Below are 19,034 nucleotides of genomic sequence, written 5' to 3'. Positions count from 1 at the left end.
AATTTACGTCATTGTCTCTATAAAAGTTAAACCCAGCTTAAGCCAAAAAACACCAGAATGAAAAAAAACACCAACCCTTCCTCCCCGCAGAGTAAAGTATGACACAAAGAGCAAAGGCAAATTTGTCACCGATGTTGCAACACAGAAACCCTAAATTACTCTACCTGGGCTGCGTTTAGCATCTTTACAGAGAACACAAACCCATTATAACCCTAACATAGAGTTGCTATCCCACTATTTTTAGCGGCACGGCGTGACAAAGCTGCAGCGGACGCCAACGTCCGAAGCGCGCTTCCGTCCAGGCACCATCAGACCCAGGAGGACACGGCTCTGCCGGGCACCACACTGGGCCAGCAGAGAGGCCAAGGGAGCCTCACGCCTCTCCCAGCAGCTCACAACGCTCCAGCGCCTCTGGGGTTAACATTTAACTTTAACCACCGCTTAAAGACACCGGGAGGGTACCCAGAAGAAACCGTCCTGGCTTCCACGCAGGTGGAGCCCCCACCTCTCACGCCCGGTTACGGAGCTGTGCAAGGCGTGCCTACCTGGGCTGAGCGGCCCGCGCGGGGCACGAAGCTCCTGTCAGACACCCGGGGCGAGGCACCTCACAACCCACGGGTGCCGCCGCAGCACGGCCCGCCACCCCGCAGGCACTCGCTCGCGCCCCTCGGGCCTCGCCACCACCAACGGCTCCTGGGGCGCGACCGCCGCCGACTTCACGCGTCCGGCCACCGCCCCGCCCCGGCCGCGCGCCCCCATTGGCCGCCTCCGCCGGCCGCTTTCCCTTCCCCCCGCCCCTCTCGCGCGGCACCCGGGGCGGAGCGGAGCCCCGGCGCGCGCGGGGATTGGCTGGGTCCTCCTGGGGGCTCGCGAAGCGCCTGTGGCCGCCACTGGGGGGCGCCGCCCATAGCATCCGCCCATCCCGCAACCGTCCGCCCGCCCTTCCTTCCTTCTTCGTCCTCCTGCTGCCCGCCGCCGCGCAGCGCTCCCGGGATCCCGGTGAGGGCTTGCGCCGCCGCCCGCCCCGCCCGGCACCGCGGGCTCGCTCGCAGGCAGCCCATCGCCGCCCCACTGCTTCCCCGTCCGCGTGCGGGCCGCACCCAGCCATGTCCAAGCCGCCACCTAAACCGGCCAAGCCAGGTAAGGGAGGGGCTGCGTGGCCCGACCCGCCGTCCCCCGGCCGCCTCACCGGTCGTGCCCGGCCGCCCGAAGTCGGTGCAAGGCGCGGAGCTGCCCGCAGCCTGCTGACACGTGGACGATTTGGGAGTCGGGTCTGTGCTGTCAGAGCCGGGAGCCCGGCCGGAGGGGGGAGGAGTGGGGCAGGGCCGCCTACCCCTTCCTTCCCCCACCCCGCCGCCATTAACCTCCGCGCCGCTTGCTCGGTGTCGGCAGCGGACGCAAGCCCCTTCCGTGGCTCTCGCGCCAGCAGCCCTGCTGGAAGCGGTGGCGGAGCTGCCCTCGGCGTCCCGTCGGGGCGGGAGCTCCTGCCCGTTCCGGCTCGGGAGAAGGTTCGAGAGCGCCCCCGGGACAGAGCCGTTGCCTGAGGACGGCCCTCCCCGTGTCGCGGGCCTGCGCAGGGCCCCGGCCTTCCTCCCCTGAGGTGCGGCCCGGGCGCGGGCCCCAGGAGGACTATGGCGCGCCGCGCCGGCGGCTGCTGTTGCGGGGAAGCTTGCGTGGGCCGAGATGCACAAGACACCTTTTAACCTGTTAAGAAACAGGTATTGAAATACTCTGAGGCTTGCGTTGTCGTTGTGTGGATTAGGAATATATTGACACATACAAGCGATTTTATAGCCTAGTCCCACACTACAGTCTTCTGCTTCCATGGCATCTGCTGCTTTCCCTTGTAGGACTCCCAACAGCTGAACTCTACACATCCTTCGACGTTCTGCTGCCAATGTGCATGCATCAGCCTTTGTAGTGCATTTAGTGATCAATGCATACGTTTTTGAAGCTGTACCCTTTTCAGATAAATTGAATGCAAACTTAGTTTCAAGAAATTTGTAACACAGATTTTTCTGAAAATACATTGAAAAATCATTGGACAGTTGCATGGTTCTAAACCTGCAAATAGAAACAGCTTCTATCAGGTAAACACACATTCTGCTGTCACAATTTAAGCTGTTAGGCACAGGGTTTTGTTTTTTTAAATAAGGAATTGATCTGGAAAATGCAGTTGCTGTTTTTCATGTTTGCGTATCGTCTCCCACTATGAAAGTTTAAATTCTGACTTTAAAGTTAAAAATTCATTGTGAATGTAATTAAATGGATAAGACTAGTTGGTGTCTCCCAAAACGTGATTATCTGATCCCTAAATGCATCTGGATTTCAATATTTTTTCACACTTAGAACAGTATTTGAAATGCTGATTTTTTTTTAGAAATAATTCAATACATAACCCAATAGAGTATTTTAACTAGACAGCTCACAGAACAATTTTTTAATTTGAAGTCAAGTAAGTGCAAACCCAGTTTAGAACATCTAAACCATCAGTCTCAACCCACCTGCAGAAGCAAAATCTATTAAAGCTCTCTGAATGTGGTTTCATTCTTGGAAGAATTTCCTCTGCCCTGCAGTTTGCTAAGCCTCTTTGAAAGCAACCTACTTGAAATGAAAAAGACAGTAATGGAAGTATTGCTGTTGTGGGCTTTCACTGAAAACTCATACTGAGGAAATCTGTGGGCTGCTGAAAGGGTGTGGTGTTCCTTTTAACAGCCCGGTATGTAAGAACGTAGATCTTTCTGATTTAAGTTGATAACTCGATTTTCTAATTTGCAAAAAGGTGAGTTAAATTTAACCTAAGATTCTTAAGGAGTTAAAGGCTTTAGCTCTACCTAACCTGCAGGAGTTATGTCTGATACTGGACATCCTTCACTAGTTTATTGGGGTGCAGTTTTGTGGTGTGCTTGATCTGATAAAATGCAGACTGCCATCAAAAGGACAAGTTCCCCATCCCCACCCATTTCCATTACATTTACTGACAGGACAAGCTGGATTGGTGCTCAGACTTTTTATGTTAGGTTATTTTTATGTCTAATGAACTTGCTGAGCTGGTTTACTGCATGAGTTCTTGACACAGCAAAAGGAAATGGGTAGAAATAAATGGCTGAAGAAGGAAGACTCTTTTGGTAGTGGCTTTCAAGAGCTGATCAAGGGTAATGAGATTAATTCTGCCAAATCTCTAATTTTTGAAGAGAGAAAATCTTACGGAGGCTTTTGCATTAAATGTTTTCCAAGACGTTTTCGGGAACAGACTGTCTTCTAGCATACACCAACGTATTTCTGTAGTTGTACGTCTGGCTTTGTTCTATCTATAGTATCATTTGTGCCTGTAATACTGTCATTGAATCTCTTGTGGTTGTAGACTGGCCTATAACCTATGTCAGGGAACAGCAAACATGCTAGTCTTGCTGCTGAATTGTTACAATTCAAGACAGAAGAGAAAACCAGACTTTCATTGCTGTAGTCCTTTCCTTTGTGTTCAGGGAAAAAAAAAGTGCAGGCTAAATAGAGATGGAAAGACATATAGCAGGTGGCAGGGAAGTGAAAATATCTAGTGAAATAAATATTAATTCTTTCTAAAATAGTGAGTGTGTTCGTCAGAGTGGTGTTGGATGTTAAGAATTGGATGGCTAGACAGTGCTTTAAAGATGTGGGAAAAAAGGAGGTTTGAAGGGAGAAAAACTAGCTATAGCAGTAAGTGTGGGTTTTTTCAGTACATAAGAGCATTTTATCTGACAGAAGGCCTTCTATTAATCCTGTGGCATTCACAGCACATGGGGATTTCAGTTACAAAGATGCTTTTGACATCAGTATATTTTAGACAATCATGGGATATGTTTGTCAACACTTGAGCTAGCATTTTGGCATCTGTGGTTAGCCCTTGAGTAAGGGGTCATGATTGTTTTTAGAGGCTTTAGAAAACTTTTAATTTCTACTGTTTGGAGACTTTTTTTTTTTTAATCAAGTTCCTAGCTTTGGTTTCCCCTTGGGGCTCTGTGTATTATCATTGTTTCCTAGCTGTATTTTCAATTTAGACTTGCTGTTGAAAATACAAAGGAATGGAGTGGGAGTTGAAAATAGCTGAAACTTTATTCACTGTCAGTGCTGTGCTAGGGTAGGATTTTCCCTCCGTCTTTCAAAAATCATGTTGATGTCTCAAACTACATTATTTTTTGCAGAGTTCATAAACCTCTTAAACATTCCATGTCAGATGTTAATCCTATTTACAACAGTTAAAGTTATTAAATCCTTTGAATCTGACAAGCTATATTGGCTTCTGCTAATTGTCTCCTTGAACAATGCTCTCTGTCTGATTATGCATTTATGATTACACCCTTACATAGTGTGCAGCAACAGCTTTGGGGGGAGGTGAAAGTAGTACATTAATATTTAAAGAAACCTTACTTTCATAGTCTCCAGATAGAGTAATGTTTGTTGGTTCTGGCTTAGAATCCACACAACATTTACATTTTATGGAGAAAGACCAGCCTTTATCTCAAGGAAATGACAGTTTTAAATTATTCCAATTGAGAGGAAGGGAGGTGGGATGAAGCATAACATATGTAACATAAGGGGTTACTACCTTAAAGTACGTCTGTTGACTTTGCAGCCACTAGTAGCTGTCAGAGTTGAAAATAGGATTCTGAATGTAAATAATTAGTTTGAATCACAACCAAGTTCACCTTAATGCTTAGGTAAAGTGGGAGCTGTGACCGCATTCACAGGAACAGAAGACCTACATTGAGTCACATGCCTAAGGTCTTAGCAGTAGACTTAAATTTGGCTTAGGTGGTGGTTTTGGTTCCTTCTGTAGTCAGAGAAAGGTTTCTGTATGGTAGGGAGATGCAAGCATGTGAATGTGGGGAGTTATGCTGCGGTCATCAGCTCTAAGGGGAGAAAAAGATCAGAAGAACAATTTTACAGCTCCAAGTCTGATTTCAACATGAATTTTAAACTTTCATTTCTGACCCCAAACTCTATTCTTACCACAAGCTGCTGGGCCTACAAACAGGCTTCCTACAAGTGAAGGCATTCTGTGTATTTGCAGAAATAAAATTGGTAAGACATAGAAGATTTCAGCATCAAAGTGTGCCAGTCAAAATTCATTTGTGAAATTAGATTCATATACATCTTCTGTGAGAATATTCTTAGTTCTGATTTTCTGTAAACAAGTTGTATTTGTTCCTTCCACTCCAGGTACTGACTGGTGCAGTCCATGATTGTTCCTGGGCTACCCCAGTTTGTCATCGACACTGGCACCAGTCTACGCTTTGCATTGTTTTCAACATGTCCCTAAACAGATTGCTAGGCTGGTTTGTTTGTTTAATATACCACCACCTCCCTTCCTCCCCTCTGATTTGTATGCCTTATATTCACTTCCCCTTTCCAACAAGCACTACTTAGAACTGAAAGATGGTTCTCTAACCAGTGGGGACTGCACTTTTTTCTGTCTCAGTTGTGGCAATCTTTAAATGCTGTGTCGTACTCTGTTATGTCTCTATGCAAGATCCTGTGAGCAAAATGCCAAAATACAAGCTGCGCTCCTGTAAAGCATATTCCTGGTACTTTGATTCCTGCTTGAAGGCCTATGTATAGGGCACCTTATTTTCCAGTTCCTCAGAACCCAGAATAGAATGTTTCAGTCTGTACATAAGGTCCTTCTAATAAAATTGCACATCTCCTAAGAGACATGCAGATTCTAACATGAACATTTCTTTGCTTACTAAAGCTAACTTCAAGCATATCACAAATTATTCTGATCCGCAGCTTACCTTTGATACTGTCAGTTGACGAAAAGATTGTGACTTCAAATTGGTGGTGTTTCCAGGTTGTATAATTCATTTGCAGGTTCTTAGACCAACACTGAGAAAACAAATGTACTTGTCCTTCACCACTACATGTTCTGTGAGGTCAGGCAGAAGATGCCTTTCACTTCTTTCAGAGAAATTAATCTGAATGTGTATCAAAATTCATATTCCCGGTTACACATGTTCTGGGAGGAGACTCTGAAACCAGCAGAGGCCCTGGAACATGCAAACAGTCCTTTTTCTTCCTCACATTCCAAATCTTATGCATATTTTCTCTTTTTGGTCCATTTGTTATAGGTGGGATTGAAATTAGTTGTTTTCAATTAAGTCTCAACTGTTTCTGTGCAACCATATGGGAGCAAGGGGGAGAGTGGCTGATGGCAATTAGACTAGGATTAGCTTGAACCCTTATAGGAGATGACAGACTTGAAGTTTTCTTTATTTATCCATAGATGACCATGGCCAATTCTGATTTTCTAGAGCACAGAGATTATCCCTTTCCCTGTATTGTAGACACTGATAGTGCCTTGTGACACTCAGTGAGTCTGTTTATCTAAATGAAGTTAATTATTCTTATTTTTATGATATTCTAGAGCTGCTTACTCTAAATATAGCTAATGAAAAGATGCTGCATCAGGACCAATATCTTGATTTGTAGAACCTTGTTTGCATTGGTGAGATTTGCTTATGTCTGTCTATGGCAGGTGAAGCAGGGTGTGAAATTATAGCAAAAGACTCGCATCAGTTCACTGGGGCCAAGCCTTGATAGGTCCTGTGAATGCTGGCTTACTGCCATGATTATTTTCTTAACTTAAATAAATGGCTCTTGCACCAAGTACAGTTTTTTGTTTTGCCTTTTTTTTTTTTTTTTTTTTTTTTTTGGCTGAGGAACGAAAATTGACAGCTAATGAAATTGCTTTCCTTCCCCTTTGGTGCTGGAAGTTCAGCCTAAGTCAAATACCTAAATAAGTAATGCCATGCAAGGATGGGTCCTTGTTCTTTCCTTTTTTTTGCCCTTCCTTTTTTTTTTTTCTTTAATGTATGAAAGCAAATAAGAGGAAAGCAGAGAGTGCTCTGGCGGCAAGTTGAGTAAAAGAGGGGATTTTAATGCTAGTTTCTGTGACAGTATAGAGAAGCTGGGGTAAAAGAACAGAAGGGAAGTGGGAAAAAAAAGATCACTGTGAGAGAAACAGTAGCTCCTTGTTGCAGAAACACTTAGCACTTCTTTGAAAACAATCTCCTGTTCATGATTCTGCACTTAACTAGAAATAAACTTCAAAATTTCTAGGAGGAAACAAAAAGTTCTAGTCTTTTGAGAAAACGCTTTTTTTTTTTTAACCTTTTATTACAAAGCAGTGATCTTGTTTCAGTTCAGTACATATCAGAAGCTGCATTTTTAAACTGCTTTTACTGTTTAGCACCTCAATTTCTTTACCCTCTCCCAGCTAAGTGCATAAAAGTGATAGTAGAAATCTGAGTTGCCTGTTTCCTTTCCTGATAAAAGCAGGAGAAGTTATCCAAAATAATTCGAAGGGCATGAGGTCAGCCCAACCTGATAAAGGCATTTGTTTTATGTCACTGATTAGAGAGAATCATTAGTTTTACTCCTTTACCCTGTTGTGTTGCTGGGGCAAAGTGGGCAAATTGTGGCACTGGGAGTTTGTATGCTAGGAGTATTTTTAACTGTGTAGTATGTGTGATAAGTTACCTTTTTTTATTTGTCAGATAGTTGTTTTGTAGATGTTTAATGCAAATTCCACGAGAAGGTAAAAGACAGCCTTGAGGCTAAATCATGGGACTGAGAAGAAGGACCATTTAAATTTGTCCCTGCACTTAGAAGATTTACTGTGCCTCCATTTCCCTTGCTTTTAAAAGGGATACTCCCTTCATCAGTCATGCTGAGAATAAATTCATTAATGTTTGCCTGGTGCCTTGAAATCCTAGAAAGGTACATGCATCTTCTGTATACTAGTTATTTTGTCCTGGCGGTACATGGTGGGAAGGTGCAGTCAGTCACCTTCAAGTTCAGATCAGTGCTAATGTGTTAGTTCTCCATCCTACATGAATCTTAGAGAGTGGTTCGTGGTGGAGGGAGGGTGGTAAGGGAGAGCACAGGACGTGCTCAGATGCTTTCTAACATTTGCTTATTCCAAAGGACACCAGCCAATGCAAGCTGTAGTTCTGTCCTCACGCCTAGGGATGGGTGTTGCTACGTACTTGAAGTGATTACAGCTGGTCATGTGCCTAGTAAAAGACAATTTGTTGGTATTTGCAGAACAGAGTTTCAAGTTTAATGTTCCCTTTGCATCCTTACATTTTGTTACTTTAAATCTTCTAGACTGATTTTCTGCATTAAAAATTGGCACAAATAATTGCCATGTCAAGTGCTAAAGTCCTATTTTTCTTAGCTTTTAAATGCAGCTTCATAACCAGGCTAAATGTCTATTTATTGAGAAATGTTTAAAAGTTCATTGCCAGTAAAAACTAGTGTACATACAAAGTGCAGTAAAATTAACATTAGCCAGACCTGTAGTTCTACAGATGCAAATTTGTACTTTGTATTTCATCACAGGAAAATGTTTTAGAATGTGCTCTGCTGTGACACCACAGCTTGACATTTGGGGAAGTAACTCTCTGTTTCAGTCATATAGAATTATAAAAAAAACACCAAAACAACCCCAGCCATGAATTGCCTTTTGTTTAAACAGCATTTCAACAATACTTTTATCGGTATCAGTGTTTCCATGCTTCTTCTCCTCCCCTTAGGGTGCGATAGCTTTAGAAAACCTGTTGACACAGTTGCAGTACATTATAACAGGAGAAACATAGAACAGACACACATTATATTTCTTGCTTTTCCCTGTCTTCTGCCATCTTCTCATTTCCCCTTTTAATATTTCTTATTCTTCCCTTTTGTTCTCCATTCCTTCTTTTACTTAGAGAAATCCTTGAAAATCTGTGGGTGATGGTTAATGTTGCCAAGTCATCAGTATGGATTTCTATGTTGCATTTTTTCTGTCATCTGTGTAAGAAAGCTGAGAAGGGATAGTATGCTGTATCACCCACCCCTCTGTCACCCATCCTGTTTTGTCATTTCTTGGTTTGTTTTTTTCTTCTTTTTTCTTTTTTTTTCTTTTTTTTTTCTTTTTCCTTCCCCCCCTTTCTCCCCTCCCCCCCGTTTTTTAAATTTTCTTTTTTTTTTTTTTGTTTGACTTCACCCCAGCTGCAGTTCAGACATTTCATTCGCAATCTCTTAGATCTAGGATTCCTTACTGTCTGCTGTCCTTGTTCATCATTTCCGTATGGGTAGTGAACAGAATAGAGGTTTCATCCTTTTTAGCTGCTGCCACAATGCAGGTATTTAGTTTCTGAGCCGAAGATCTGAGAAGGCGTTGGACCCTTTATGTCTGGGAAGTGGCTGCTGTATGAGAGAGAGAACTAGTAAAGCCAAACTGAAATTCTGTCGTGTTACTAAAAATAAGATTAGGGAGAAGCATGAGATACAGTTACAAGTTGGAAGAAAAATCATATTTACAGGATCTAGATGCATTTGGCTGTCTAGAAAGTTTACACAGATTAATTTTACTTAGTCCCCAAAAAACTTGAGACAGAGGACTACAGAAATGTTTCACATAGTAGTTACGCCTTGGTAGATACTAATTCATAAACATGTGCTGTGGCATGGCTCTTTCTAGGGAATATTCAGAGATATTTGAAAACATTTTTCAAGAGCCACCACAAGACTGTGCGTCATCCTGCAAAATGGCAGCTTATACAGTTGAGCACTCCTTTCTCCAGCCTGTCAGCATATATACACTTAGACTGACATTTCTGAAGCCCTTAAGTTAACTTTCTGAAATGATCACTACTGTAGGTAAGTTTTTAGGTACTGGGGTAATGAAGACTACATCTAGCAAGAAATGCAAAAAAATTCCTAGTGATTGCTTATTCTTGAGACATAAGGAAACCTACTCTATAGTTATGCAATTCTCAACATGTAATTTGTGCCGTAATATACTATGCAAGGTTTTGTGTATGCACACTTTATTGTACAGTGCTAGCCTTTGGCAGCAAGTTCATCACTTTCTCTGAGGATAGAAAATAGCCTGGCTCAAGTGCAGTCTTAAGTAATGCATTGTTCTGATGGACCAAATACTGCTTTGATAACACGTTAATCTATATAGCCATGTATAGTTTTAAGAACCTGAAATACAGCTACATATTTAAGATGTTTGAAAGTTTACTTTCTTTATTCTTTCCTTAATTCTGTATCATTTGACCAATTTGACATTATTAGTAAAAATATATACAACATGTATGGGTGTGTGGGTGTGTGTATGACTGAAACTACACTTGGGTTCGGTGTTTTTGTCATGATTTTCTTTGACAAAGGCGTAGCACAAACAAATCAGCAAGCAGCTCTAAGCATTAAGGGTTATTTGGATTTGGTGGCCATATGTGTTTGCTGTGTTTAAGAAGGCATGATATTGATGCTATTTATTTCTTCTTTTTTAGGACAGGTTAAAGTGTTCAGGGCCCTGTATACATTTGAGCCCAGAACAGTAAGTACCACTAGATTTTAGGGGTTTGGGAAGTTTAATTTGAATCTTGTCTGTAATAATATTTCTTCAGTTCTGCTAGGGTTGGCCTATCAGACTTACTGTTCTACATTTTCAGTGAAAAAGCCTGCTGATGGATATTGGTTCTTAATGTGACTAAAACTGCCTGATTAATCATCACTCTTCTTTTTTAAGTACAGCTCTTAAAAAGCAGCATGCTTTCTTCTCTAGTATCAGTTACCTGCCATCTAAGATCAGTAGTCTAAGTCTTTCTTCCAAAGGCGATGAAGATAATTGTGAACTAAGAGATTTGATGAACTGGGACCAATCAAAAAAGGGAAGAAGTTAACAAACATAAGTTATATTTCACTGCTGTTGTTGTACAGTGCTGTGTTGGAAAGGCCACAGACTTTTTCTTTAGTTGTCAGGAAGGTCATAGATCCAAAAAGTTAGCCGTAGGCAAGTCAAACTACAGTATGAAAGGCTGTCAGGCTGTTGTCTAGTTGCTAGAGAATTTGAGCTATTATTTTGAAAGAAGAGCTGAATGTACTCCGCTTTATCCATGTATTTGTTTTATCTAAGTAAACACATTCAGGTTTTCATCTACTCTTCCTGTTGTTTTTTTTTTTTTTTTTTTTAAAGCCAGATGAATTGTACTTTGAAGAAGGAGATATCATTTACATCTCAGACATGGTGAGTCTGAGATACTCCATACAGACTGATTACTTCTGAGGTGCAGCTTGTCTCTTCTAAACTCTTTTCCCTTTTCTCTCCAGAGTGATACAAATTGGTGGAAAGGAACTTGCAAAGGGAGAACTGGACTAATTCCAAGCAACTATGGTAATGTCTAGAATGTTTTCATTTGGTAAGATCATTCGCAATCGAAGAAAATCACTAAATAAAAATTACTGATACACTTATTTTCAAAAACTGATAACAGTACTGGTGTGCAGCACTCTTCTACCAGGGTATTTCATAATACGTTCGCAGTATCAGTCATCACTGTGCATCAGCAGCAGACAAGCTATCTTCTGATTTTATTCAAGTGCAGACAGTTTGAGTTTGCAAGTGTTCATGTTTCTGGTTGTGCAAGTAACAGCAATAGATGTTCTCTGTTTTCAGGGGAAGAACACGTGGATATAAAGGATGGTTTTACAGACAGCACATGAAACTGATAGGCTTGTATTCTTGATAGTCTGAATGGACATATTGCATTTTAAGATCTTCTCATCTTGGCTCTATTCCTTCAGTCTGAGAAATTCAGTAGACTTCCTTTGTTCCCCTCCACCCCTAAAGAAATTGGACTGTTTTGTTTGCCATTTATTGTTTTTTAACAAATATATTCTGCCACAGAAAATATTGCTTTCTTGGGGATTGCACTTCATTAAATACCCCATACCTGTTTGAACAGAATTTTTTTTTTCAGATTCAACTAAAATGACCTTGAAAAGCCATGACTAAAGGCAACACAGCACACAATTCTTCAAAGTTCTCCCAGGAAATGTAGGCAGAGTAGCAGTGTCACATGACAGATTGCATCAAAACTGCTAATATGTTAGTAATAGTGTCGTTGCTTCATGTTCCTTCTTCGCTGGGAGACAGTATGGTAGCAGTTCTATTGATTCCTTGCTGCCACTTGTAGTTAGTAGAAATCTATGGTGCAGTTATTGAGGCCATGGTATCAAATTTCACTTTCTAGAAATTTCAACTTTGTGACTTCCAGACTGATTCTGCTCTTGCCATCTGCCAGAGCTGGTCAGTATTATATACAGGAATAGTTTACACATGCTTGCTTATACTCAAATTTCTTTTGAACATTGAACTGTGTTATATTTAAAATAAAACCAGCAACTTAATAATTCAGTTTGTGTTTCTGCTGAGAACATTCAGAAATGTTGCCTCCAGAGTGCTTTACTGAAGAGTTATCTGAGCAAGAGTTTAACTCCCATTTTAGGCTGGGGGGGTGGCAGTGCCTTTCTGTGTGCTCATTTGTAAAAATTTCATGTGTAAGCAGACCAGAAGCCAATGTAGACCCTAAGAACAAATTGTACCAGGGGCATGTTGTCCAATATAGACAAACTGCAAAATCCCCAAAGACTTGCTTCCTCTGATTGCCACCATTAGGGCTGCCTAGGTTCAGTCTTAACCATTAAAACGCTGTGATCTCCTGTGCACTTCTACAACTTTTTTGGGAAAAGTGGAGACAGACCTGAAATTACTGTGTCTGGTGGGGTCTCGTGCTCCAGCAGATGGACTTGAAGGAACAGATTTGAAAAGACTGTGAATGGAAACGCTGATGAAAACAGAATCAGTGTTATCTGCATTAAAAATACTTATTACTGAACTTCTGACAATAATCTTGTAAAGACAAAGTCATATTTAGGCTTTTGAGACAGTGTTATTAGTGTTAATGCTTTCTGCCGTGCAGCAGAAGCACTGCTCAAAATGACTAGCATGTTCTTGTGTAGTGTCTGTCTGCTCTGGGACTGGCTTCTCCCGCTCTGCTTTAGGATTCTGTTCACTGTTTGCACAAACTTTTTTAAACTGAAATATCAGAATCTGGCATTTGCATTTTATTTTGCTCACAGCTAGATAGATAAGCAGGCGAAATCTTGCAAGTACAAGCATTATGGGAGGAATACACACCAAAGTAAGAAAAGTTCTGGATAGGCCACAGTAGTCTTAAGACTTACTTCTGGTAACTAACATAAGTTATGTTTGCCTGCATTGTATCTGATTACAGCAACAGTTTGATCTGAGGAGCACCCTTTCACATTCTCCCTACCTCCTGTAACAAGCCATAGTGCAAGGGCTTAGAGACCCTACTCATCTCATAATGTACATTGTCCTCCTTGCCTATGCCCTTACTAGTCACAAGGTTTTCCACCTTAAAAAGAAGTTTTTAAAAAACAGTTTCCAGGTTGTGGCCACATTTCCAACTGTTTCACAGTGCTGTTCAGTTTTTTTGCTGTTGCAACAGCACAGTGACCAGGAACTGCTTGCTGCTCCTCTCTTGTAAAACCTAAAGCTTATGAGATGAAGAAAAGATCTACAGAAGCCTGAACTTCAATCTGCCCATCACTACATTTGTTGTTTAAGCAGTTTTGATTTGCAGACCTTCTGCAAGTTTTCCAGGGAAAACAAAAAAATCTCTGTAAAATAAATGGGAAGCTTATTCACAGTGGGATTTTTAGTTACCCTTCACAGACCCCTTGGAAGTAATTCATTCATAACTACAGATGGCAAGCTGTAGGTTGAAAGCCTAGCCACATGCAACTGCTCAGAAACATCTTACAAGTGCAGAAAGGGGAGTAACAACTGAGATAAAATATTGCCAGATTCCTGGTGGCTTGCAGCCACTGATCAGTTCTTTGAAGTTTTCACAAGCTCTTCTCTGACTTGCTTTCCCAAACACAGGATATTGAAGTGCATCTGTCTAGTCCATCACTGACAAATCCCCTTTCACATTAGAATCGAATCTGTATTACTTGTTCGGGAACAAGTCAAAGCTTTATTTCCACACAGATGCCAAATACCTGTTGAGTTTCAGAAGTAGTTAGAATTTGCTCTTGTTTCATTTCAGTGGCAGAGCAAGCTGAGTCTATTGATAACCCATTGCATGAAGCTGCCAAACGAGGTAAGTGTGATTTGGGTTTTAGTTGTGTCATGCTAAAGGATGATTTGGTCATTTTCTGCCCAAAGAATAATATGTTTAGAAAAAAGATGTGACTGTTCTGGTTGTCTTGGTTGTCTGGTATCTTGAAGTTATCTGGTAAAGTTTTGCAGCTTTCAGAAGCTGAGCTGGTTTACAGCCTGGTAGAATTGCTGCTCTGTGATTGTATACACAAAATAAATGTTTGGTACCATCCATTTAACTATATAGAGACCTAAAGGTCTTCTTGGAGTGGAAGAAGAGATACTTGGTATGATTTGGATTGGTTGTTTTATTAATTATAAATGATGCTCCTAAACACTTTTTCTCCCTGTAAGTTCATAGGAGGACTGACACCCTTTAGAAAGAACTATGTGCTTTAATGGGTCTGTTAACTTTTCAGAGAAAAAAAAAATAATCATCAAAACTAAATTTGTATTTCAGGCAACCTAAGCTGGTTGAGAGAGTGTTTGGATAACCGAGTTGGGGTCAATGGCTTAGACAAAGCTGGAAACACAGCTCTGTACTGGGCATGCCATGGAGGCCACAAAGGTATGAGAATTAATTTGAAGTGACTGTTCTCTGGTTTTCTTGACTTGCTTGTTAGACTGATTGCTAAAATTCCAATACTAAATAATAAAACCAGGATCTTTTTAATGTCATTTTAGGTGTTTGGTTTTTTTAAGTCAAAGCTAGAAGTGCGCTATGTGTTTTGTTGTAGTTGCTGCTGAAGCGGGCATTCTAATCAACATAACTGTTGGAAGCAGAGTGGGAAGAAGGACAGACCGAAAAGAAGCGTTGTATTGTTTTGAGTATTTTAGGCAGTAGCATTTCTTCATGACTAATGGTTGTTTGCCTAATGCAGTCTGACTGTTAGTGATTTTCATTAGCTGATGGGATCACCCTTTCATTGAATCTTAACCAAAATTTATACTACAAATGCAAAAAAGCCTATTTTGTTTCCACTATATTTTTCTCCTTATTTTTTTCCCCTGTTTTCTGCAGATATAGTGGATGTTCTGTTTACGCAGGCAAACCTAGAGTTAAACCAACAGGTAGGTTAAACCAACAGACCCTTACAATAGAGGTGTGATGTTATTCATCCTTGGTACAAGCTAAAAGGGATTTTTTGCTGTATTTTAATCCTGTTGCTTTTCCCTCTAACTCCACAGAACAAATTGGGAGACACAGCTTTGCATGCTGCTGCATGGAAAGGTTATGCAGATATTGTAGAGATGCTGCTGGCAAAGGGTAAAGATCTTCACCAAGATTTCAACAATCTGTGTGGCAGACTAGATTCCTGAATGTTTATTAACCTGTATTTTTTAACTGTTTTCCTATAATCCAGGTACAGTCCCTAGCCAGCTTACCTGCCTGACTTTATAAGCCTTGCAGAAAGTTCTGGCAGCTGTTTGGAAAGCAGACATCTCACCTGCTCAAGATAAATTTCATCGTGCTTTGCAGACAAAATTAGGCACTTAACCCGAGAACAGCAATGACATCTGCTTCCTGGAAAGGGAGAGCAGCCAGCGAGTTCCCTCGCCAGCTGTAGCTTATGGAAGAGCATCCATAGCTTTTAGTCTGCTTCAGAGCAGTCCACAGATGAGGTTCCCTTGTCCATAACTCTGAGCCGTTCTACCCGTGCTACTGAAACTTTTATCGTAATACCATTGCTCAAGAAATAGCTGGGACAGTGATTCATGATGAAAATTTTCTGTTATAAAGGGGCAAGAACAGATCTGAAGAACAATGAGAAGAAACTGGCTTTAGACATGGCAACCAATGCAGCTTGTGCTTCCCTGCTTAAGAAGAAACAGAGTGCAGGTATTTCTGATTTTGTTATTCTGATACATTTTTCCTTTTTAGAGGACAGTTAATATTTTTACCAAATACCAGTATGTTGATAGCCATAAAAGCTACATGGGAGCTACATGGGCTAAGAGTTGTGTTTGGAAGGGTCACTTGAGAGGGTTAGTTCAGCAGAGCTATGATGGCGACATGCGGTTTATCACATTCAGTGTTACTTACTTCACACAAAATGCCATCTTGTGTCAGCAAGAGACAAAAGAGTTCAGAAGATGTGGAAAAGGAAGTAAGGCAAGGGAAGGAAATGGAAGTCAGGCGCTTCAGAGTGGAGAGACAGAAAGAAAGCAAGGGTGGAAATTTCCTTTAAAAACATTATACCACAAGGGACAGAGTATGAGGGTGAAATGGTGTGACATGTTCCCCCTTATGCCCATCTCTTCCTCCAAATAAGCCAAGCAAACATCAACAGAAGCTACTTATTTTTGTTTTCTTACTGCTCATTTTTTAATTTCGTATTCCTATGTCTGTCTGAGCGACTCACTCAGGTATGCAAAAGCTGGAAATGGTATGCGAATGCCTGGAAATGCTTCCAGTTATTTAGCAAAAGAGTCTCACTGCCTCTTACTTGCGTTGATCTCTCCTAATAGTACAGTGCTTGTGTACAAACGAGTTAAAGGGGTGGAAGGCTATTTTAAAAAGTTGAACAAAGACTGAATTGTTCATTATCACATAATTAATGTTACCTGTAGCTTTCAGGAGGCTGAAGTTAGGGTGGAAACCCTACGTGAATTACACATGAAATGAGAAATTACTTAAAAACACAGGCAGAGTTATAGCTTCTATCAGTGGGATGTGCAGTCCAGTGACTGTATCATCGCAGGGCTAGCAGGAACAGAGGGAATGCTAAGCTGTGGGTGGCTAGATGTTATGGGAATTAAATGGTGCTGACTGCAACTGTAGAAGGCCAAGAAAAGCCGTGCTGCAAAAATACTGTCCATCATTTTGAGAGGTAATATCAGAATTTCCCAGAACACCTTGACAAATTATTCCATTAGTTTTGACTCTGAAGAAATCAGTTGTAACAAAAGGCAGAATTTCTACTGTTTCCTGTTTTTTTTTCCTAATGTTAGTTAATCCCTGTTAGGAGCACTTATTCCATCTTTGCATGTCAGTTGTAGGCACCTGGTACAGGAATATTCGTTGTTCTAATGTCCCTAATAATTGTATTAATGTTTCATGTTCTCATACTAGGTACCTTATCTTCTGGTGCATTTGCTTCACTCCGTCTAAATTAATTTTGTTTCATAGCTGACTGATTTTTCATCCTTAGTCACTTCATCTGTCACCATTCTTGTTACTCTCATACACTATCTTTTCTTGTTCGCCTTTATATAAGAAGCTGATGTTCTCAGTTTTAACTGCAATTTCAATATTCACTTCCATGTTTGTTTTTCTGTCTTTGATCTTTTATAATCTCTGTGACACCACTGGTTTGTATACTTTTCTTGTATTTTGTGTTTTCTTTGTCATTTCTATTCATTTCATTTGTCTATTGCTTCTATATTTCAATTACCAATTTTTTTAACTGAAACAATTGTTCTTTTTCAGAGATTCCGTCCTATACCAGTAGTCCTCCTGTCCCCAGTTTCAAGTCTGTTCATGTTTAGATATGGCTTCCATTATAGTTCATCTGTAAAATACTTTGTTTTATCCAAGGAAGCTTACTTTACCACCACTTAAATGTTCAGTTTTGTGTTTTATGTGTGTACACAGATGTCATGATTGCTGAAGTATATTCTAAGAAATGAAAGTTATTAAAATCCTGTCATAGAAATGCAAAAACACTGTGTCATTTGTGCTCCTGAATGAGGGCACAATTGTTACATAGAAGAAGTGGGATTTGTCCTTTCTTGAAGTATGGCCTGTTGAGCACAGGGCTCTACAATTTCTTTCTTTTCTTTCCTTTCTTCTTCTGCTGCTTCTTCTACTCAAAAAGGAAAAAAAAAAGTGTTTTTTTTCTCTTAGATTTCTTTTATCAAAACCATTGAGCAGGTCAATTTTAATGTTACTCATTTTTATTCTTCCAGAGGTCTAGGATAATGTGGTTACAACTTCTGTGAATTGTGTCAGTCATCTTATATCAGCACCTGATAGTTTTTAATATTTTGTTTTAATACATTATTGCAAAGCTGTGACTGACTAGGGACTTGTGGTTCCTGTCTTTCAGTAATAGAATATAATATACGTTATATATAATCGATATCCTATTCCCATATATTTGAAAATCTTTAGGCAAATAGTCATCTATCACAGAAAGCCCATCCTGTCTATCTTTGTGCAGTCCCAAAGGTAGATGTAGTTCTCCAGGCACTACTGCACATCTGGTGAATATACTTTAATACTCCTGTTTTCTACTTATCATCCTTCAAAAGCAAAGGCTAGTAAGTAGGTGAGGAAAGAGGGAGGGGAGAGAATAGGTGGAATATGTTTGATTTTAAGCAGAGGATGGCAGTCATCTAGGCACTCAGAATAAAATCACAGAGACTGTTTCACCAGCGCGCCCATCCTTTCCTTTGCAGTTTAAAGGTAATACATACAGAAGGTAGAATTAAAGAATTCCAGCTCTGCTGTATGGGTTCCAAGGTGCCAGAAGATATCTCTTGAAGGTCACAGAGAACAGACTAAATCACATATGTAGGAGATGCGATTACTGGCATAGCCCGGCCTTTGAGATCCAGATCTACAGCCCCATCTGTGTAGCCCTTACATCCTTCAGTGATAGTGGAATCAGGTTGCTCAGATGCTGGCTTGCAAGCATTGCAAATATGAGGCTTTTTCTAATGTGATTCTGTGATTAAGAGAGAGCTTTGTTTCCTTCCAGGTACAGTCCGAACATTAAGTAATGCAGAGGAATACCTCGATGATGAAGACTCCGATTAGCTTTTTTTATTCAGCCTAAAGAACTATAACTTGCGTTGCCTATGTCATTCCCAAAGCATATCTTTACAACTGTAAAAATATCTTATTTAGAGCATTGCAGTCTTCCAATATAGCATATAAACAAGAGGGTGAAATCATACTTTCCAAAGGAACAATCTTCATGCGTGCCAGAAGATGCCACATTTTAAATTAGAATTCCTTTGGAATTATCTCACAGAGGAAGTGTGGCATACCCTTATTGTTGAATGGGCAGAGGACCATCTTCTA

General features: G+C 40.8%; 1 protein-coding gene across 1 annotated transcript; it reads left to right on the top strand.

The window, feature by feature from the left end:
- Positions 1 to 1,106: 1,106 nt before the first annotated feature.
- Positions 1,107 to 18,767, top strand: OSTF1 (osteoclast stimulating factor 1; the record flags this gene model as incomplete). Its single annotated transcript, XM_082013087.1, has 10 exons — positions 1,107 to 1,140; positions 10,326 to 10,372; positions 11,012 to 11,062; positions 11,146 to 11,209; positions 13,953 to 14,006; positions 14,466 to 14,573; positions 15,027 to 15,076; positions 15,194 to 15,272; positions 15,747 to 15,845; positions 18,709 to 18,767. The coding sequence occupies 10 exons, from the start codon at positions 1,107 to 1,109 to the stop codon at positions 18,765 to 18,767; spliced, it is 645 nt and encodes a 214-aa protein (XP_081869213.1).
- Between the last annotated feature and the right edge of the window lie 267 nt (positions 18,768 to 19,034).

This window comes from Phaethon aethereus (genome assembly GCF_964289735.1).
Source record: "Phaethon aethereus genome assembly, chromosome: Z".
Classification (NCBI taxonomy): domain Eukaryota; kingdom Metazoa; phylum Chordata; class Aves; order Phaethontiformes; family Phaethontidae; genus Phaethon; species Phaethon aethereus.
Note: the sequence above shows the minus strand (reverse complement) of the source record. Positions and strands in the feature narration are given on the sequence as shown.